This window comes from Pleurodeles waltl, chromosome 6 (genome assembly GCF_031143425.1).
Source record: "Pleurodeles waltl isolate 20211129_DDA chromosome 6, aPleWal1.hap1.20221129, whole genome shotgun sequence".
NCBI classification, from domain to species: Eukaryota; Metazoa; Chordata; class Amphibia; order Caudata; family Salamandridae; genus Pleurodeles; species Pleurodeles waltl.
In genome coordinates, this window is record NC_090445.1 from 1,602,486,966 (window position 1) to 1,602,509,985 (window position 23,020).

Sequence of the window (23,020 nt, forward strand, 5' to 3'; positions counted from 1 at the left end):
CTGCAATAATTTGTTGCTGCATAACATGGCACCAAAGGGACAAGTAGATTAAAGAAGCAACCTGTTTCGTGGACAAGTAGATATGTTATTAAAGGCTTTCTCACACCCTAATTTGAAGAGCTCATGACTCTCTCTCCTGGTGGAGGGCACAAAGTACTTGAGGCCAGCTCTGTCCTAGGCAACCAAACAAAATAAATGCTTCACGTGCTGGAGGAGAACAAGGCGCTCACTATGTGCTAGTTGAGAGAACGAAGTGAAAATATAATGCTCTCAACATGGGCGAGTTGTCCGTAAGACAGGGAGCTGGAAACAGCGCTTCTCCCGTAGGGCCACAGAGGGGGCAGGACTGACAGCAAAAGGGTCCTTGTTGCAGGGTGGCTGTCACTGTAGAAGCATAACAGGCGGGCAGGCCAGCACACAACAAAGCAAGTAGTTCAAATGGAAGTTCCACAGTGCTTTGGTAGAACAGGGTCAGGGAGTAGCTGACAGCAAGGCAACAAACAGAAAAGCAATCCAGTGACTCCTTTAGGCCACCCAGCAAATTACAAGCAGCAGAGCAACAGCAGAAAAGCAGTCCAGATAATTGCTTTGAGCAGTGCAGCAGTCCTTCTGACAGAGGTTTGGGTCCAGTTCCAAAAGTGCTCTGAAAACATGGCGTCAGAGCCCATGTACTTGTCTTTGATGTAGTGGATGACTTCAAAGGAACCCTTCTAAGTATACAACAAACTCTCATACCCCAGCCCTGGCTCCAGACATCATTAGGAGATAAATCAGCACTTTGTGTGAGGACAGGACATAACCTATACGAATGTAAAGTGTGAGCGGCTTCTCTCAACCCAAAAAGACTATCATATGCAGATTCATGCTCTGTCACACCCAGCCCATCCTGTGTTGTGGCTTTCTGCAAAGTAGCCACCAAACGTAGCTGTCACTCTGCCCAAGATGTGGATTGGAGTCAGACTGCAATGCACATAGTTATAGGTACACAGAAATGCCCACTTTCTAAAAGTGGCATTCCTAAAACAGTAATGTAAAATTCAACTGAACCAGTAAGCAGTATTTTTCACTACAACTCCAAACATGGCAATGCTACTCCCTTCAGTTTAGTAATTACCACTTAAAAGTATATAACAGAATCTCAAAGCTTACCTATGAGAGGAGCCGTCCTCATAGTACTGAAAAATGAAATAGGCTGTTTATCACTACTAGGACATGAAAAACAGAAAGTTTTATATGTCCTACCTTTATATGCACAGCACCCTGCCCACAGGGCTACCTAGGGCTTACCTTAGGGGTGACTTTGGTGTAATAAAAAGTGAGTTTAGGCCTTGGCAAGTAATTTGAAATGCCAAGTCAAGGTGGCAGTGAACTGCACATACAGGCACTGCAGTGGCAGTCCTGAGTGTTTTGAAAGGCTACCTCTGTGGTTAGTGCAATCAGTGCTGCGGGCCCACTAGTAGCATTTCATTTACAGGCCCTGGGTGTATGGTATAGCACTTTACAAGGGACTTAGAGGTAAATTAAATATGCCAACCGGTGTAAGCCAGTCATACAATGTTTTGGGGGAGAGAGCAGATGCATTTTAGACCTGACTAGCTAAAGTAAACAAAAAGAGGGTCATAAAAATAGGAGGAGGAATGCAAAAGGAAGGGCCATTTCCAACATACAGAAAAATCTATTGACCCTCTTTCTGATGTTTTTATTTTTATTCTTATGCATGCGCAGCAGAGCTCTGGTTTGGGTACTCTGAAGGGTTATCTTTCTGCTCTGTCTGTCTTCTTGTGGTTACCTGACCAACACTCTATTTAAATCACCATTGTAAATAGATTTCTGAAGGGGTTTGTACATATGTTTCCCACTTCTCCTTAAAGTATGCCTTAGTAGTACCTTAATTTTGTCCTCTCTTCCTTGATGTGTGCTCCTTTTGAGCTTCTTCATAATTATCCCCTCCAGCTGCCCACAATCAAAACAGCATTTCTTGTGGCAATTATATCTGCCTGGAGGGACAGTGAGCTCCAGGTATTGTCATCCAAGCCTCCCTTCTTGTCCATTTTGCCAGACAAACTTGTGCTTCGCACTAGCGCCTCTTTCCTGATGAGTGATAGCACCATTTCATCTGAGCCAGTCTGTCACCTTGCCCACATTTTACACTCCTCCACATCTCTCTAAAGAGGAGTGACTCCACCATGTGGACCCAAAAAGAGCATTGTCGTTCTAACTTGAGCGCACAAAAGTGTTCCAAGTGGACCACCAACTCTTAGTGGGGTATGTTAGTGCCAAAAAAGGTCGGGCGGTGCAGAAACGGGCCATTTCCATCTAAATCTGTTACATGTTGGCCAAGAAGCAACTCCCTGAAGGCTTGTTCCACCAGAGCCAACGCTGCGACCACTGCGTTAGCACGTGGAGTCCCAGTCCTGGACATCTGTCAGGCAGCAATGTGGGATTCCTTGCACACATTTTCCAAATATTACTGCCTGGACAGTTGGGTCCATGGGGATGGGCATTTTGCCCATTCGGTCCTGCCAGACTTCCTAGGTTAAATCGGTCCGCAGACCCACCACCAGAGATGGTATTGCTTGGGTATCAATTCAAAAGTTAAGGACTCTGCAGCTAGAAGGTTCTATCAGATGAACAAGTAACTTAAGTTTGGTAATGCCTCATGTAATAGAGACACTAGCTAGCCGCAGATTCCTTACCGACCCACCCATCCTCCTCGCTCTGCGGACACATTTCCAGGTTTAGGCTTGATCCATTTCAGGGCCCTAGTTTGGGCACACTAGTGTCAGTGTATTTCATGGCTCTGCGCTCCTGGCATAGAAAGTCGTGAAAAGTAACTGATGTCAGCATGTCGAGGTTGCACCTATATAGGTGATGGGGATGTCACTTTCGGCGTGGACGCCACACGAAGCCAAACACCACCACCGACCAGCACGCAAGGGTACTGCTCATGAAAATCTTACAGATCCAGTCTGACGCCTGGGAAAATTTAAAGGTAAAGAAGTCTGCAGCTACTATTGCTACCAGATATGGCATTACTGAAGGTATGCAACTTGTTCATTATATGCTATTTTGCCGGGAGTGGTTGTAATTCCGATCTTCCATCCCCTGATGGTGTCAACTATTTCCACGAGATTTCTCTTCCTGTTAGTTTTCCACTCATATCAAAATTCAGCTAAAAGTTGAATTAAAAATGTTTATCAGCTGCATAGATGACCTTTCTTTATTGTTCTTAAATATGAGACTGTAGCTTGCAGGTGATAAAGAAGTTGCAATGTTCTGTGCAGCTTGTGTTACTAGTGTGGCAGTTCCAATGGCTATTTGTGAGTTACTTAATAAGTAATTTGGACCAAAACGTTCAGTTCAGGTACAATTAAAACCCTTATTGTAATTTCCTTAAGTGAAACGTAAGTTACACTTTTAGAAATTAATTTAATCTAATTGTTAATTCTTTCAAATTGTAGCCAGCTGATCGACATAATCTGCTGCGACCAGAAACAGTTGAAAGCCTTTTCTACCTGTACAGATTTACTGGAGATGTGAAATACCAGAATTGGGGTTGGGAAATACTGCAGAACTTCAACAAATATACACGAGTAAGCACACTTTCTTTTTTTTTTTTTTTTTACAGTTTCTTGCTTGTTGTTTATCCCATATTTAAAGAGTATCCATTAAACTGGTTTAAAATATAATACATAGTCTATTTGCATGCATCGAAGTTAGCTGTACCAATTTATAATCCATATCGAGGCTGGTAATGATCATTGTTTGCAGATCTTTCATTGACAGTCAAGATCATAATTCAGTTCAGAATCACCATGCTGCTTGTTACATGCACGTATGACATCATCCTATATATTCTAACGCAGTGTATTTCTACCACTCCACTTCTGTACTCTAGGAGGTCTCTGATATGACTAGATACTAACCATTCCCTTTTGGAGAGCCCGAGGGGGCCACCCTTTCTTGTTTTCTCCATTTAATTTGGACTCCCTTGGAAAAACTACCTCGGTCACCACCCTGTCTGCTAGCTCCCATCAAGCAGTAGCAGTCTGGTACTAGCCACCAGCTGGGACCTCTGAAGGCAATCATATACTTGAGAGCCCAGATGGGGAATGCTTTCACATACCACTGCCGCCATCGCGGCCCAATGTAACAGACAACTGCTGAGCCCCAATCTGTGCTACAGATTCCAAACTACGTTGCCTGACAACGAACCTTTGAAACCAGGAGTTCACAACAAGCCGCAATTTGCTACAACATACTCTTGCTAGAGTGACACCATTGATGATCCTGCAGCACCCGTGGCATCTATGAATAAGTGATATGATTCATGCTCTAGAAACTTCTTCAACCTTCTCCCCTGCTATCCTCAAGATGTCTAATACAGTCTAGGTTTCTTCTCCAAGGCTCCTGGGACATAGAAACCTAACACTGACCACCATCAGTCAATCTTGCTGGTGCAACACTGGTGTTTCTGAGCCTAACCCTTACCCACTGCGTTCAACCTGAGTTCTTTGCTGTTGCACAGTGTGTTTGAGACATATTCAGTCACTTGCCATTCAGTCATTTGCCCACTTTCGTCTGTGCACTGACAGCTTTGCCTGCTTGCTGCTCATGGTGGCCAGGACACAAATGTCCATACTCCAGCTGATATGGGAGTTGGGAGAGCACTATTTGAGTGCGCTGTGAGCTGCAGAGCGGGATGGACTTTACCTGCTTGCTGGTGCTGGAGGCAAGGGCCAGGAGGCCAGTCCCAGGACCACAAATCCCATATTTCTGCTAGCGTGGGAGGCAGGAGATAGCTGTTTCAGTGTGCTCTGAGCCCAAGGTGCTGGACATGCCAGTCCAGTCCACAACTGAACGTGACCCGGCCGGCCCCCCTCAAACACCTGCCCGTTGAAACTCAAATCTGTATGCAACCCTGTTCCCACTGCTAGTTGGACCACGATTAGTAACTTTATGTTCGATGGCATCTGTCGCTGTAGATACGCATGTTCTGCAATAGCTCGCCATCTGGTGTTGGGCCGGAGTGTTACAAGTTGTTTTTCTTCGAAGAAGTCTTTCGAGTCACGGGACCGAGTGACTCCTCCTTTTGTCTCCATTGCGCATGGGCGTCGACTCCATCTTCGATTGTTTTTTTTCCGCCATCGGGTTCGGACGTGTTCCTGTCGCTCCGAGTTTCGGAACGGAAAATTAGCTAATTTCGGAAGATTTTCGTCGGTATTGTTGCGTTCGGGATCGGCGTACTTAGATTCCACACCGCATCGAAGATCGGAGAGCTCCGGTGCCCTTCGGGGTAGTTTTTTCGATCCTCCGTCGGGGCCTGGTCGGCCCGACCGCGTGCTGAAGAACGCCGATGGAACGGACCCCATTCCGTTTCTGCCCCAAATGCCACAATAAATACCCCTACACAGACCAACACTTGGTCTGCAACCTGTGCCTGTCACCTGAGCACAGCGAAGACACCTGTGAGGCCTGTCGTGCGTTCCGGTCCCGAAAAACACTCCGAGACCGTCGAGCCAGAAGACTTCAGATGGCGTCCGCTCCGACAGCCCAACAGGAGTTCGAGGAACAAGAAGAGGAAGGTACCTTCTCGATCCAAGACTCAGACTCCGAAGGATTCGACGATACACAAACCGTGAGTAAGACGTCGAAATCCACTCAAAGGAACATTTACAAGGCCCAGGGGACGCCACTGCCACCAGGCCATGGCTCGACCCTTAAAATCGGTGACCGGCCGTCGGCACCGAAAAAGGCCCAAACAGTGCCGAGATCGTCCGACTCCGGTCGAGACACCGGCACGCAGCCTTCTCGGGACCGAGAAAGTGCTGGAGACAAGCCTCGACACCGAGATGCCGGTGTGGACACGGCTCGACGCCGAGACAGCGGCACCGAAACAGATCGACGCCGAGAGGTTTCGGCCCCAAAAAGGAAAAAAGTCACCTCGGAGCCGAAAAAACACGCAGACAAAGTTTCGATGCCGAAACAGACTGCAAGCGACACAGCTTCAGGCTCTTATACAGAAGAGCACTCGCTAACCTCCCAAATGCAGAAGCATAGGTTTGAGGAAGAGCTACAAGCAACTGATGTAGACCATACGCAAAAGCGTATCTTCATTCAGCAGGGGACAGGAAAAATAAGCACCCTTCCCCCCATTAGGAGAAAGAGAAGGTTGGAGTTCCAGACGGAACAAACACCACAACCAAAAGTGGTGAAAAGAGTTACACCACCACCCTCTCCTCCGCCCGTGATTAACGTTTCACCAGCACAAACTCCATCACACTCCCCAGCTCACACCACCATGAGCCAGGGTGACCAAGATCAGGACGCATGGGACCTATATGACGCCCCAGTGTCAGATAACAGTCCGGAGGCATACCCTACAAAGCCATCTCCACCAGAAGACAGCACCGCGTACTCTCAAGTGGTGGCTAGAGCAGCACAATTTCACCACGTAAGCCTCCACTCAGAACAGGTCGAGGATGATTTCTTATTCAACACACTCTCCTCCACCCACAGCTCATACCAAAGCCTGCCTATGCTCCCTGGTATGCTCCGGCACGCAAAAGACATCTTTAAGGAGCCGGTCAAAAGTAGGGCAATCACACCAAGGGTGGAAAAAAAGTATAAGCCGCCTCCTACGGACCCGGTTTTCATCACTACACAGCTGCCACCAGACTCTGTCGTTGTAGGAGCAGCTAGGAAAAGGGCCAACTCTCACACATCTGGAGATGCACCACCCCCAGATAAAGAAAGCCGCAAGTTCGATGCAGCTGGTAAAAGAGTCGCAGCACAAGCTGCAAACCAGTGGCGCATCGCGAACTCCCAGGCACTACTTGCGCGCTATGACAGAGCCCACTGGGACGAGATGCAACATCTCATTGAACATCTGCCCAAGGACTTACAAAATAGGGCAAAACAAGTGGTTGAAGAGGGACAGACCATCTCCAACAACCAGATACGCTCCTCCATGGACGCTGCAGATACAGCTGCACGGACCATTAATACATCTGTAACTATCAGAAGGCATGCATGGCTCCGAACGTCTGGATTTAAACCAGAGATTCAACAAGCAGTTCTCAATATGCCTTTTAATGAAAAAGAACTGTTCGGTCCAGAAGTGGACACAGCGATTGAGAAACTCAAAAAAGATACAGACACTGCCAAAGCCATGGGCGCACTCTACTCCCCGCAGAGCAGAGGGAATTACAGCACATTCCGTAAAACGCCCTTTCGAGGGGGGTTTCGGGGTCAAAGCACACAAGCCAGCACCTCACAAGCCACACCGTCCAGTTACCAGGGACAGTATAGAGGAGGTTTTCGGGGACAATATAGAGGAGGGCAATTCCCTAGAAATAGAGGGAGATTTCAAAGCCCCAAAACCCCTACTACTAAACAGTGACTCACATGTCACTCACCCCCTCCACACAACACCAGTGGGGGGAAGAATAGGTCATTATTACAAAGCATGGGAGAAAATCACTACAGACACTTGGGTTCTAGCAATTATCCAACATGGTTATTGCATAGAATTTCTACAATTCCCTCCAAACATACCACCAAAAGCACAAAATCTAACAACACACCATTCCAATCTCCTGGAGATAGAAGTGCAGGCACTATTGCAAAAGAATGCAATCGAATTAGTGCCAAACACACAAATAAACACAGGAGTTTACTCACTGTACTTTCTGATACCAAAGAAGGACAAAACACTGAGACCAATCCTAGACCTCAGAGTAGTGAACACTTTCATCAAATCAGACCACTTCCACATGGTCACACTACAAGAAGTATTGCCATTGCTAAAACTACACGACTACATGGCAACTTTAGACCTCAAGGATGCTTATTTCCATATACCAATACACCCATCGCACAGGAAATACCTAAGGTTTGTATTCAAAGGAATACATTACCAATTCAAGGTACTGCCTTTCGGATTAACAACCGCACCAAGAGTCTTTACCAAATGTCTAGCGGTAGTCGCTGCACACATAAGAAGGCAGCAAATACATGTGTTCCCATATTTGGACGACTGGCTAATCAAGGCCCATTCGTTCATACAGTGCTCAAATCACACAAATCAGATCATACAAACCCTCTTCAAACTCGGGTTCACCGTCAACTTTACAAAATCCAACATTCTGCCGCGCAAGGTACAACAATACCTAGGAGCCATAATAGACACATCAAAGGGAGTAGCCACTCCAAGTCCACAAAGAATTCTAAATTTCAACACCATCATACAACGCATGTATCCAACACAAAAGATACAGGCAAAGATGGTATTACAACTCCTAGGCATGATGTCTTCATGCATAGCCATTGTCCCAAACGCAAGACTGCACATGAGGCCCTTACAACAATGCCTAGCATCACAGTGGTCTCAAGCACAGGGTCACCTTCTAGATCTGGTGTTAATAGACCGCCAAACTTACCTCTCGCTTCTGTGGTGGAACAACATAAATTTAAACAAAGGGCGGCCTTTCCAAGACCCAGTGCCACAATACGTAATAACAACAGATGCTTCCATGACAGGGTGGGGAGCACACCTCGATCAACACAGCATACAAGGACAATGGAACGTACATCAAACAAAACTGCATATCAATCACCTAGAACTTCTAGCAGTTTTTCAAGCACTAAAAGCCTTCCAACCAATAATAGTTCACAAATACATTCTCGTCAAAACAGACAACATGACAACAATGTATTATCTAAACAAGCAGGGGGGGACGCACTCCACGCAGTTAAGCCTGCTAGCACAAAAAATTTGGCATTGGGCAATTCACAACCAAATTCGCCTAATAGCACAGTTTATACCAGGGATCCAAAATCAACTCGCAGACAATCTCTCTCGAGATCATCAACAGGTCCACGAATGGGAAATTCACCCCCAAATTCTGAACACTTATTTCAAACTCTGGGGAACACCTCAGATAGACTTGTTTGCGACAAGGGAGAACGCAAAATGCCAAAACTTCGCATCCAGATACCCACACAAACAATCCCAAGGCAATGCCCTATGGATGAACTGGTCAGGGATATTTGCTTACGCTTTTCCTCCTCTCCCTCTCCTTCCTTACCTGGTAAACAAACTCAGTCAAAGCAAACTCAAACTCATATTGATAGCACCAACTTGGGCAAGGCAACCCTGGTACACAACGCTGCTAGACCTATCAGTGGTACCCTGCATCAAATTGCCCAACAGGCCAGATCTGTTGACACAGCACAACCAAAAGATCAGACACCCAGATCCAGCATCGCTGAATCTAGCAATCTGGCTCCTGAAATCCTAGAATTCGGGCACTTACAACTTACCCAAGAATGTATGGAAGTCATAAAACAGGCCAGAAGGCCATCCACCAGGCACTGTTATGCAAGTAAATGGAAGAGGTTTGTTTGCTACTGCCATATTAATCAAATACAACCATTACACACAACTCCAGAACATGTAGTGGGTTACTTGCTTCACTTACAAAAATCTAACCTAGCTTTCTCTTCCATTAAAATACACCTTGCAGCAATTTCTGCATACCTGCAGACTACCTATTCAACTTCCCTATATAAGATACCAGTCATTAAAGCATTCATGGAGGGCCTTAGGAGAATTATACCACCAAGAACACTACCTGTTCCTTCATGGAACCTAAATGTTGTCCTAACTAGACTTATGGGTCCACCTTTTGAACCCATGCACTCCTGCGACATACAGTTCCTAACCTGGAAGGTGGCATTTCTCATCGCCATTACTTCCCTAAGAAGAGTAAGCGAGATTCAGGCGTTTACAATACAGGAACCTTTTATACAACTACACAAAAATAAAGTCGTCTTAAGGACCAATCCTAAATTTTTGCCAAAGGTTATTTCACCGTTCCATCTAAATCAAACAGTGGAACTTCCAGTGTTCTTTCCACAGCCAGATACCGTAGCTGAAAGGGCGCTACATACATTAGATGTCAAAAGAGCATTGATGTATTACATTGACAGAACAAAAAACATCAGAAAGACTAAACAACTCTTCATTGCATTTCAAAAACCTCATGCAGGAAACCCAATTTCAAAACAAGGTATAGCCAGATGGATAGTTAAATGCATCCAAATCTGCTACCTTAAAGCTAAACGACAGCTGCCCATTACACCAAGGGCACACTCAACCAGAAAGAAAGGTGCTACCATGGCCTTTCTAGGAAACATCCCAATGCAAGAAATATGTAAGGCAGCCACATGGTCTACGCCTCACACATTCACCAAGCACTACTGTGTAGACGTGTTATCCGCACAACAAGCCACAGTAGGTCAAGCTGTATTAAGAACATTATTTCAGACTACTTCCACTCCTACAGGCTGATCCACCGCTTTTGGGGAAATAACTGCTTACTAGTCTATGCAGAACATGCGTATCTACAGCGACAGATGCCATCGAACTGAAAATGTCACTTACCCAGTGTACATCTGTTCGTGGCATCAGTCGCAGTAGATTCGCATGTGCCCACCCGCCTCCCCGGGAGCCTGTAGCAGTTTGGAAGTTACCTTCAATTATTTATATATGTATCATCTCAACCTTAAATAGGTGCATACTTAGTCACTCCATTGCATGGGCACTATTACTACAATTCAACTCCTACCTCACCCTCTGCGGGGAAAAACAATCGAAGATGGAGTCGACGCCCATGCGCAATGGAGACAAAAGGAGGAGTCACTCGGTCCCGTGACTCGAAAGACTTCTTCGAAGAAAAACAACTTGTAACACTCCGGCCCAACACCAGATGGCGAGCTATTGCAGAACATGCGAGTCTACTGCGACTGATGCCACGAACAGATGTACACTGGGTAAGTGACATTTTCATTCTAGGGGAGTTGGCACCATCAATAAGAAAATTAAACTCACTGTGAGACTTTTCTTTGACTATACTGATTTAGGTGGGCAGCCTACCAACGATTGTACAATGGGCAAGGATGATACTGTCTGCAGTACAACCCATTCTACTCCTCCCCCACACCCCTTTTACTGACCCCCTTAAACATAAAAAGTGAGAGGTGAGAGTAACTGCGAGCACTGATAAGGCTCCCCACATTCACAATGTTGCAATGCCTTTCTTATCAACATAATGGAACATCTGAGAAACTGCCTGACTGACCTTTTAAGGGAGCATTTGAGCTCTATTCTGAATAGACTGGGCACGACTTAGCTGCATGTGAATGAGCTGCATGGTTCAGGTCTCACTGAACCGCTTGCCAGTAGTCTGTCTCTAATGTCTGCCCCCAGAAATAATGACTCATCATCTGGGTTTGGGTGAAGGAGGTAGCATCACTGATGCATTGCCCACTTCAAAGGCTGAATGTGCATGATCCATATCCTGTGTCCCGGCTAATGCGGGTGCCCCTGAGGATGAGAATGCCCACACTGCAAAGAAGTCGCTGCAGTGTATGCCATCTGTCGATCTACCTTCTCAGGTTTGACCATATGTTCTCATCATATGAAAAGTCCCCCTCTTTAGAAGAAGGGCTAGATGAAGACGCTTCACAGATTAAAAATAAAGCCATACACTGGTTCGCCAGGCAAATGGGTAGCAAGTTCCTACCAAATTCTTATGCCAAGAAGGGTATCTTCCCCTGGTCATCCAGTACCCAGCCAGGTAGTATTCTGGCCTTAACACTTCGTTTTTTTTTTCAGGTCTTCAATGCATCATCTACTTCCTTCTGGTGGCCAGAACGTACTGTGGAATCTATTTTCTCCGCTGCTGTCTTGCCCAACTGTCTACGTTACCTTTCCTGTTACAACTAATGTGCTTGTGAATGATGTAAAAGAAACTTTTGGTGGCCCTATTTTAGATTCCAGGAGCAAAATGGATTTGATCAGCTGAAGTGTAGCAGGACTCGCTTCAAATATATGACATGAGGAATGGGTGTCCTTCATTGAAAAGTATATTATCCTATAACAGGCAACCCAGGAAGTTTCAGATAACATTCATGATGACTCCTGTTGCTATTCCATCTCTGCGTAGCCATCGTGCTCGGTCTGTCTGGCTTAGATTATCATTAATGTACGAGACAATCCCCATCAATGTTAATTGTAATGCTATGCAATTGCTTGTTATTATTTGTTGCAACAATTTCAAATTTTGTTCTTTTAAACTTTTATAATAACGAATTTTCTTAAGCTAAGATTAACAACTTCCTGAGAGTGTTTGAAGCCTTTTGCAATGTACCTAATGTGTGTGGTCCCCTGCTTCATGGTGATAATATGATTTGTCTCAGGAGACTTCACCGCTACTACACCGGTGCTGACATGCGATCCAGGCTGCCTGAACGTTAGCACTTCACTCCTCAACTATGAGTGTTCAATATGAGAGGGCAGGAGCTAGGTAACTTTATTTCCTATTAATGTCCAGGAGGGTCTCCCACTACTTTGGATACCCACGTTTTTTAGGAGAGGCTGATTGTCCGCTATTGATGATGTATTCATATCACGACAACTGAAAAAACATGTGCCCAAATGCAAAGTATACAATTTATGTAAGACCTCTTTTTGAGGATTGCAGCCCCCTCACTGTGTTTTCCCCTTTATCTGGCTTTAGAGCTAAGCTTAACACCCAGAACAGCGGCCTGCACTTAGTATGAAAGCTCTCGAACCCCAGTATTTTTTTCTTGAGCATTTGATTAAGTGTAACATTGATTTGGGTTTGATATACCTTTCTGCCTAGCTTCCGAGTTGTTCATTTGCGGAGGGGTTCTTAACATTGTTTCCTCATGAAACCTATTCCGCATTGTATCAGTCAGACCCCCATATGGTTTAATACTGTGTGTGCTTCCTCTTAGAGACTCCTGACAAAAGTTTTAAGAACCCCCCAGGGATAAGGGGGAGGTGGCACAGTCGTTTATCTTACAAACAAGCCATCAGTGCCAGGCAAAAGGAGATTAGGCAAATCAATTTTGACACCCTTATGGAGGCTAATAAAAACAAATACTCAAATAAATTCTGGCACATCATAAATAGGATTAGAATTGGAACTGTGCCTTTCCCAATGTTAACTCGCACATCACTACTGAACAGTGGTGTTGCCCATTTCTTAAACGTGTGGTCTGAGTGATTGTCCCGTTCGTCACCCTCTAAGCCCTAATGCTGTTACACAGGGCTTTTCTCTCAGAATCGAGTTAAAGGAAGTGATAAAGGCTTTGAAACAGCGTTCCTCAAACAAGGCATCTAGATCTGATGGGGTCCCTTTCGACCTTTTAAAGTGTGATATACATTTTGGGGCCTCCTTGCTCGTTAATTCTTTTAAGAATTTGAATCTCTCTAATTTCCCATATTCTTTATGGATTGTGCTTATTTTTAAAAACTCTTCAGCTAAAGTTTTAGGTAGTGTTCCTTAATTAAATAAGGGCCTGGGTAAAAGAAGGCAGCATCCTTTGTGTATGCCAGTATGGATTTTCAGGTATTGGCACTAGGGAGCAAAGTCTGAATTGCACATATTGTTTTGTAAATACTCTATCGCCAGACACAGCTCTTCATATATGGGCTTCGTGGACATGTCTAGCGATTTTAACCGTGTTAACTGGTCCAGATTGTAGCCTATTTTACTGGGTTGGAAGTGCGGGTTTGGCGTAGTGCATGTAAACTTTGTCGGATTTTCTCTGCAACCTACCTGTTAGAGTATGGCTTGAAAGGTGAATATGACTCCTTTGGCCTAGAAAGGGGAGTGTGACAAGGCTGCATTCCATCTAGCTCCGATCCTTTTTATTTTCTTTACTGACAGCTTGGGTTGTAATTTTATTGGATTTGGGCAGGATGTCCACATGATTGAACACACTCCAATTCCTTGCCTGTTATATGCAGATGATGCTGTGTTATTGGCACATATTCCTCATAGCCTGAAACCTCTGCTGCTTGGTTTTGCCAACTTTGTCTAGCTTAGACATTGACATTAACTATGTCAAGTCCAATGTTATGGCCTGTGGTTGGACATCCTAAAACCTCAGCTACCTTGGAATCAATTGTTCCAAGCTGTCTACATTTTCTTGCTTTCCCTATTTAGGCTCTTGGTGCACTAACAGAGGTGGGTGCCAGAAATGCACGTGGTCAGTAGGAGCTCTTTTTCCCTTAATTGGAGGTAAACTTAGTGCTGCATTTCAAGAGAAGACTCAATGTGTGGCTGTTGGTATGAATGGGGCTAGCGTATGGGGATACGTGCATACAAATAGAAGGCAATCGCTTCTCTCAGCTACCCAGTTGTCCTCACTTCATTTGTCAGGAATAAAACGAGGAAAGGAATGGATAATGATGAGGAGTATTGGATCATGTCTGAAGAAGCAAGTACTTTACTTAAGGGTCCAGGTGGCAAGTGTTTGAGTAAGAAGAAACATTTAATGGTAGAAGAGATCTTAGTATCAAAGTTGGGAGTCCAACGCGGCTCAATCATTCAATCAAAAAATGTATAGAGTGCGCTACTCACCCGTTAGGGTATCAAGGCGCGGGGGGGGGGAGGGTGTCACTGTTCGAACAGCCATGTCTTCAGTTTTTTTCTGAAAGGCAGGAGGTCCTGGGACTTGCGGAGGTCGTGGGGAGGGAGTTCTAGGCCTTTGGGGCCAGGGAGGAGAAGGATCTACCTCCTGTGGTGGTTGTGCGTTTGATGCCAGGGTCCGTGGCGAGTACGAGGTCGGCAGATCGGAGGTGGCAGATGGGAGTGTGGAAGTTCACTCTTTGGTTGAAGTAGGCTGGGCCATCGTTGTGGAAGGATTTGTGTGCGTGGATGAGGATTTTGGAGGTGATCCTCTTGTCGATGGGGAGCCAGTGAAGGGATCTGAGGTGTGGTGAGATGTGTTCATGGCGAGGGAGATCCAGGATGAGGCGTGCAGCTGTGTTCTGGATTCTCTGGAGTTTGTGTTTGAGTTTGAGTGTGATGCCGGCGTAGAGGGCGGTTCCGTAGTATAGCCTGCTGCTGATGAGTGCGTTGGTGACGGTCTTTCTGGTCTCCATGGGAATCCATATAAAGGTTTTTTTCAGCGTGCGGAGTGTGTTTAAACAGGAGGAGGTGACGGCGTTGATTTGCTGGGTCATGGAGAGGGCGGGGTCCAGGATGATGCTGAGGTTGCGTGCGTGGTTTGCGGGGGTAGGAGTGGGGCCTAGGGCGGTGGGCCACCAGGAGTCGGCCCATATGGTTTTGTTGGGTCCAAAAATGATTATTTTGGTTTTGTTGGAGTTGAGCTTGAGGTGGTTGGCTCTCATCCAGGTGGCGGTGTCGAGGAGTGCAGCATAGAGGTTGGTTTAGGCAGTAGTAGGGGAGAGGATGGTGCTTCCGTGTGGTCGGAGGAAGTTGGCGAGCGGGGTCATGTAAATGTTAAAGAGGGTGGGGCTGAGGGAGGATCCCTGGGGGACACCGCAGATGATTTTGATGGCAGTGGATTGAAAAGGAGGGAGACAGACTTTTTGGGTTCTACCGGTGAGGAAGGAGGTAAGCCAGTCTAGGGCTTTGTGTCGAATCCCTGCGTTGTGGAGGCGTGTGCGGAGTGTATGATGGCAGACTGTGTCAAATGCCGCGGAGAGGTCTAGGAGGATGAGTGCGATGGTCTCACCCTTGTCGACTCTGGTTCTGATGTCGTCAGTGCATGCGATGAGGGCGGTTTCCGTGCTGTGGTTCTTGCAGAAACCGTACTGGGAGGGGTCTAGTGTGTTGTTTTCCTCCAGGAAGTGGGATAGGCATGTGTTAACTAGTTTTTCCGCGACGTTGGCGGGGAAAGGGAGGAGAGAGATGGGGCGGTAGTTGGAGAGGTCGTCTGGGTCAGCTTTGGGCTTTTTTAGGAGTGCAGTGATTTCTGCGTGCTTCCAGGGGTCTGGGAAGGTGGCGGTGTCGAATGAGGTGTTGATTATGTTGTGAACCTTGGGGGCGATGGTTGGGCTGGCTTTGTTGTAGATGTGGTGGGGGATCCAGAGTGGATGGAGTTCAAAGTTGTTTCAGTTTCTTCGTCGGTGGTTGGGTCCCAGGTGGTAAGTAGGTTGGGGGTGTGTGAGGGGGGTCTGTGTTGGACGGGTCGGGGTGGGTGTGTGTGGTGTGAAACTATTGTGTATGTCTAGGATTTTGCGGTGGAAGTGGTTTGAGAGGGAGTCGCAGAGGAGTTGTGTGCGCGTGGGGTCTATGTTGCTGGCTTTGGGTTTGGAGAGCTCTTTGATGATGGTAAAGAGTTCTTTGCTGTTGTGGGAGTTGCTATCTATGCGTTCCTTGTAGTATGCTCTTTTGGTGGTGCGTATGAGTTGGTGGTGAATGCGAATGGTGGTTTTGAGGGTGGAGAAGGTAGTGGTTGAGTGTTCCTGTCGCCAGGCTTTCTCAGCTTTGCGGCATTTGCATTTGGAGTCTTGGAGTTCAGTGGTGAACCACGGGGCGTTCTTGATGTTGCGAGTGGTGATGTTTTTTCTGAGGGGGCGAGTGTGTCTGCGCAGGTGGTGATCCAATTTGTGAGGTTGTGGGCAGCAGTGTTGGTCGTTGGTGTGGGCGGGGGGTTCTGTGCCAGTTGGGAGTTCAGGTGTTCTGTGGGGATCTTGTCCCCCAAGCAGTAAGGATTGGTGTGTTGGTGGTGGTGTGTGGGGGGTTTGGCGAAGGAGAAATGGACGCAGTGGTGGTCGGTCCAGTGGAGTTCGGTGGTGCGGGTGTAGGTTATGTGTTGGCTCGAAGTGAAGACTGCGTCTAGTGTGTGTCCTGCTGAGTGGGTGGGTGCTGTGACCAGTTGTTTGAGTCCGAGGTTGGTGAGGTTGTCTAGGAGGCAAGAAGAGTTGTGGTCTTGAGGGTTCTCCAGGTGAAAGTTAAAATCACCAAGGAGGATGTAGTCTGTGGAGATGAGTGGTGTCGCAGGAGGGGGGACATGGCCCCGGGGGTCTGTCTATGAGTGTACCTCTGAGGGTGGTATTATTGTTTATGTGGATTAGGAAGAGCATTTGTTCTGCGCTGTCGAGGGTGTCATGTGTGTTGGTGGTGCCCTTAATGTTGCCTTTGTGCATGATGGCGATGCCGCCTCCTGGTTTGTTTAGCCGGTCTTTTTGTTGGAGTTTGTATCCGTCAGGGGTGGCTGTGGCTATGTCAGGCCCAGATGAGTGGTTTGTTCAGGTTTCTGTGAGTAAGACGATGTCAGGTGAGTGTGATGTGATGAGGTCCCAGATTTCTATGGCATGCTTGTGTAGGGATCAGGTGTTGAGGAGTAGGCAGTTGAGATGGTTGTGGGGGGTGTTGTTGTTGTGTTGTGCGATGGTGTTGGTGCTCGTGGTGGTGTTGTTGTGGGGGTGTTGTTGTGGAGTGTGTTGGGGTTGTGGGTTTTTTGTGGTGGGGCCTGTTGGGGTGTGTGGGGGTTGTGCGCTCACAAGAGGAGACCCGCAGCGGCACAAGTTCAAGGTAGGTTAACCCTGCAGATGAATTTCCTGATGAAAGTGGATAAAATTAAGTCAATTCTGAAAGGGATGAATATATTTTGACCTGGATTATGATGAGGGAGATATTTTTTCAGAAACAGAATTCAGAGACTGTGAGAATTCCTCACAAAAACTTGAGAAAGGTGTACAGGATACTCTGGGACAGAAAATGTTTTATGCTAAAGAGATTAGACATCCTAGGAGTTACGACTGGTGGCCTATGGGTAACATAGCAGAATATGTAAAGAGGAAAATAAGAATACCTCCGGAAAAGAGGAAAGAAATATTATGAAGGCTGAGGGTACAAGGCTGGAGAGAAGGTCACTATGAATTTAATAAAATCACAATTCTCTAAACATTAAAACTATGAGACTCAACATTATCTGGAACTCATTAAGGTCATTACCGTCCACCTTTCAGCACTGGTTGTCCAGTAAGACTCGCATTATCATTTGTATGATGTTAGTGTTTTGTTTTGTGTGGGGCTGTTGTATTTATGAAGGCTATTAGGACACTCTCCAGTAGGGAAAGGCCTTACTGCTTTATGCCTCTTTCAAGCTAAGTGTGTTCTTAATGCTGTCATTTGAAGCTATGGGTACCATACTCATCCTAAAAGCCTAGAAAAACATTGGGGGATAGTGAGTCCCGACAAGGCCTGGACAAAGATGACGATCCAGCAGCTCTCTGGGTTACACTAACACAGTAATTCCAGAACCCAGTATACGTCTCGAGGGGAACATGGGACACCATCAATAAGGGAAACTTGTCTTAAACCATGCACAAACATAGCAGACCTGGCATAAATTAGCTCCTCTGATACTGTAGGGGTAGCCATCCTCTCCCCAGGATGGGGCAAGATCAACGAGCGCACTGAAATTACCTTCAAAGGCCCAAACTTTATCAAGGTACTGTGGAAAAGTAAGTCAATTTGAACAATGGGCCATAAAACTGATTGAGCTGACAGTAATCAAGTACCCAGCATGCTTCCTGGAGACAGATGCCCACTTGAACAAAGCAGCAGGCCAGGAGGATAATAAAAAAAAACAGAAATATGTTGGCCACTGGCTCAGTACTGATGGGCACCAGAAGGAAAGCTGCAAGAGGGGACACATGGACAAGAGGCTAATAATCACTACAAGGAGTACAGGGAAAAGCAGCCATGTACATCACTGAGGCAGGCTCCAACGGAGTGGGCATGGCTATCAAGTGCATTACATTCTAATGTTTAACATCGGGCCTCAAAAGAATAAAAGATCCTAAAGAGCGAATGGCCTGAAAATAAGCTCATGGAATATAAGAGGGCTAACTGACTGTACAATCAAGGAAAACGCGACTGAAGAACTGAGGAAATCTGATACTATTGCTCTTCAATAAACATGGGCAAGAAATACCTCTCCCTGGCCCGACTTCACTGGGGGAGGGGGAGGTATCAATTTATGTGAAGAATGAGCTGGCGGCAACAACCAAGGTACTAAAAGCAGGGAAGGGGGACTATATTATTGTGGAAATAACCCTCACCTGCAGTAGGCACATGAGTCTAAGTAAAACCCTCATTGTAGGTAGTATATTACTACACCCTTCCTGGCCAAGAAGAGATTCAACTCTGATGATATTGCTCCCAGTCATCCGGGACCTTACCCCCTCTCACCCAGATGAGATGTTGGCAATTTCAACTTGCAATTTAATGCAAGACGACTTGAATAGCAGCTTGTTGATTTTAACAATGAGCGCTGGGATATTCAACCACTAACTGCGCAATATCAAAGGAGCGACAGACAAGGCAGTGCAATTAAATCAACTGGGCCTTCGCATCTTAAATGGCAGAGTAGCACCGGATAGCCCTGTGGTCTGCACTCATTCCTCTGTTTTTAGAATGGCTACCCTCGATTATATCTGGGTGTCTATGGCCCACCTTCACCTGATAGGCACATTTGAAGTATGTACGACATTGGCAAGTGATCATACCATCCTCAGCTGTGAAGTCTCAATTTCGTGACCTTGCTGCCTGAATGTGATCCTCACTGGAAAACAAGATGAGTTTGAACGAATCAATAGGGTAAAGTGGAACATGGAAAATCAAGAGGAGTATGGATCGCATGTGGATACATTCCTGGAGATGACTTTGAACGAGGAGGAGGCGTTCCCCCACTTAAATCTTAGGGGACATCTGGTCTTTTTTCTCAAAGAAATGGGATGGACCGCTTACAAGAAGCACAGGCTGCAAGAAATCATCCAGCCTATTTTGGTAAGACCCAGGCTATGCCAAATACGGGCTTTAAAACAACAGTTAAATAAAGCTTTGAAAAACAAAAGCCACAGCAAAGGGGAGAATAAGTGGCTGCACTCCCAGATTTCTACCATAAGGAAAAAATACAGAATGGCAATATACACCCAGAAAAAGGACGAAGAAGTAAGGAAATGGGTTAATTCACACCAAATCATAAAAGCAAATGATTAAAGAACATTTTGGGGATGGATTAATAAAATTCTCATGTCAAAGCCTCATGCAACAGGCCGCAACATCCCTCCTTCTGATTGGGAATTATGGCCCATATTGCAGTTGTGCGTCAAAAATTTTAACGCCGGCTAACGCCATTCCAAAGCACCATGCGGGCGCCTTATTTATTGAATGACGTTAGCCGGCGCTGCGGACTGGTGTGCGTCAAAAAAAATGACTCACACCAGGCAGCGCCGGCGTAGGGGAAAATGGAGCTTGGCCGTCAAAAAATGGGGCAAGTCAGGTCTGAGGCAAAATTTTGGCCTCAACCCGATTTGCGCCATTTTTTTTTACGCCCAACCCCCATTGAAATGACTCCTGTCTTAGCAAAGACAGGAGTCATGCCCCCTTGCCCAATGGCCATGCCCAGGGGACTTATGTCCCCTGGGCATGGTCATTGGGCATAGTGGCATGTAGGGGGGCACCAATCAGGCCCCCCTATGCCACAAAAAAAATACGAAAAAAATACTTACCTGAACTTAACTCAACTTCCCTGGGATGGGTCCCTCCATCCTTGGGTGTCCTCCTGGGGTGGGCAAGGGTGGCAGGGGTTGTCCCTGGGGGCATGGGAGGGCACCTCTGGGCTCCTTCTGAGCCCACAGGTCCCTTAACGCCTGCCCTGACCCAGGCGTTAAACGGCGCCCATCAGGCTGGGCGCCGTTTTTTAAGGCCTGCCCCCTCCTGTGCGTCAAAATGACGTCACAGTATAAATATGGGGCACAGGCCTTAAAGTCATTTTTTGGAAGGGAACGCCTATCTTGCATATAATTAACGCAAGGCTGGTTCCCCCTTCCAAAAAATGGCGCACATGGTGGAACTTTGACGCCCGCTGCGTCGGACGTCAAAGTATAAATATGGGGCAGGGTTTGCGCCGAATGTGCGTCAAAACTTTTGACGCACATTCGGCGCAAACAGAGTATAACTATGCCCCCTATATGTCTCAAATCTTTACAGGAAACAATCCGAAGTCACCGCCCCAAAGAAAACAGTGGAATGGGCAGTGGGAGGACCTGGTATCTGCCCCCAAGACCATCAAGAATTGCGTTCAGGGATTTGACAACAATTAGTGCGGTGCAAGAAATGAAGGTGATCAGAGCAATACGCACATGAGGTGCCCCGGGTCCAGGTGGCACCCTGGCCGCAGTATATAAATGGGCCCCAAGGAGATGGGCCTCAGTCATGGCTCACCTCTTCCAACAGTACCTGCGCGGGGGTCAGCTATTCCAGAGTCATGGAAGGGCTCACTTCTGGTATCAATGTATTACAGGCTTTTGCAATGCAGTGGGTCTCGCGTTTGCTCGAGTTAGAGCTGTTAGCGTTGTAAACTGCTAACTGGACCTTTCTTGCCACATAAACGGAAAATGAAAAGTAAAACAGTTTCACATAAGTGAGCCCACGGCCGCCATGAGTGCAAAGTAGCCACACAAAAGAAAACAGAAGTTCGCTCAAAGTCAAACATATCCGCAAAAGTGCAATTATCCATGTAACCGCCAAAAATGCAAGTATCCACGTAACCGGCAAAAGTGCAGTTATCCATGTAACCGGGTCGATGTCATGCAAAGCGCATGACTACTTCCCAACGACCTCAGGCTGCATAGGAAATAAAAAGAAACAGTAGTTAGAAACTATACGGAAAACATCGAGCCTCAGATGTTTTCGGTAGTTGGCCGGTGCGCTTGAGGAGGGCTAAACACCGGAAAAGACATGATGTATGCATGCCTTTCTCTAATGAAATCAAGCGAATTTTAAAAGGCAAACCCACAAACCAACCAAACTGATGGGCATGATGTGGGTGTGGTTAAAAGCCCCAGAGAGAGATTACAACAACTACTGGGCGCTTTGTGCGCTTGACCCTAAAAAGGGGCCCAGGTCAGCTCCAGTGAATTACAGGTTAATCGCGCTCCTGGACACAGAAGGAAAGTGCTATGCTAGGGTCTTAATCTCGGAGCTTCAAACGTGGGCCGAAAGTGTAAATATAATTCCACCGTGCCAAACGGGATTTCAAAGGGAAAGTCAAGTTGAGGACAATCTTTTCTGCTTGGACCACCTGAGTAAATCAACAATGGCCAGGGAGGCAAAGGCCCTATATGCAGGTTTTATTGATTTCCAAACAGCCTTCGACAGTGTTTCAAGATCAAGGCTTTGGGAAAAATTGAAGGCCTGGGCAATTCCAACCAATTTATTGAATGCCATTATCCCCCTTCATACAGACACATGAGTAAAAATAAAGGTTGGCACTCGATGGTCCGCTACAGCAAAAATCAGCACTGACAAGGGCCTAAAACAAAGATGCATATTGGCACCGCTGTTATTGAATCTGTATCTGGCGGACCTGCCAATCCATCTAGAAAGGGTGAGGGCATTCTCCCCCCCCCCCCCCCCCCCAAAAAAAAATGGCAGGCACCAGAATACAGTCTCTACAGTATGCAGATGACACGGTGCTTCTGGAGCCAGACACCAGTCGGGGTACAGTGACTCCTCAGCGCTCTTGTGGCTTATTGCCAAGAAAACAGCTTGAAAATAAATGTCACAAAACAAAAGTTATGCTAATTTCATAAAAACTGAAGAAACATGGGGCCTGGTCTCTTGAGGGGAGCCCTGTGGAAGTATTGGAAGCCTACAAGTACTTGGGAGTCTGGTTGGATCACAGGGGGCGTGCACCTTATCGCATATTCAGGCCCAATAAGCAACTGCAAACTCATTGGAGTGGGCCCTCCGTAAGCTTCGGAAGTCATTGACAAATCACAATCTAAGTCTCCTGTTAAAAGTGATGGGCTGTAAACTATATACATAGACAGAAAATGGCTAACAGGCTCGACAGGACACAATCAATCTGTTACCGCAGAGTATTTTTCCTACCAAACTGTACAGACCGACGCCCCAGAATAGGGTTCTGAAAGCCAAATTCTTAACATGTTGTGTTAAAGCCAAGCAAGTAAAAGAAGGCACATAAAAACATACATTCTGGGAAATAATTAACAAAACATCAACCAATTGGCACAAGTATTTCAGTCAAGCACTGGACACTCTCGAGGCTGGGGAGATTTGGGCAAGTGGTCTCCCAGGACCAACGATCTGCAGACTGTTGATCAAGCAGGCAACGCTAATCTCCAGGGAGCAGG

General features: G+C 46.4%; 1 protein-coding gene across 1 annotated transcript in view; it reads left to right on the plus strand.

Moving 5' to 3' along the window:
* Window positions 1–23,020, plus strand: part of MAN1B1 (mannosidase alpha class 1B member 1) — a 307,182-nt gene that overhangs the window by 281,170 nt on the left and 2,992 nt on the right. Inside the window, exon 12 of the mRNA XM_069241459.1 lies at window positions 3,462–3,593. Within this exon, the coding sequence (XP_069097560.1) occupies window positions 3,462–3,593 (132 nt within the window). The remainder of the gene's footprint in view (window positions 1–3,461; window positions 3,594–23,020) is intronic.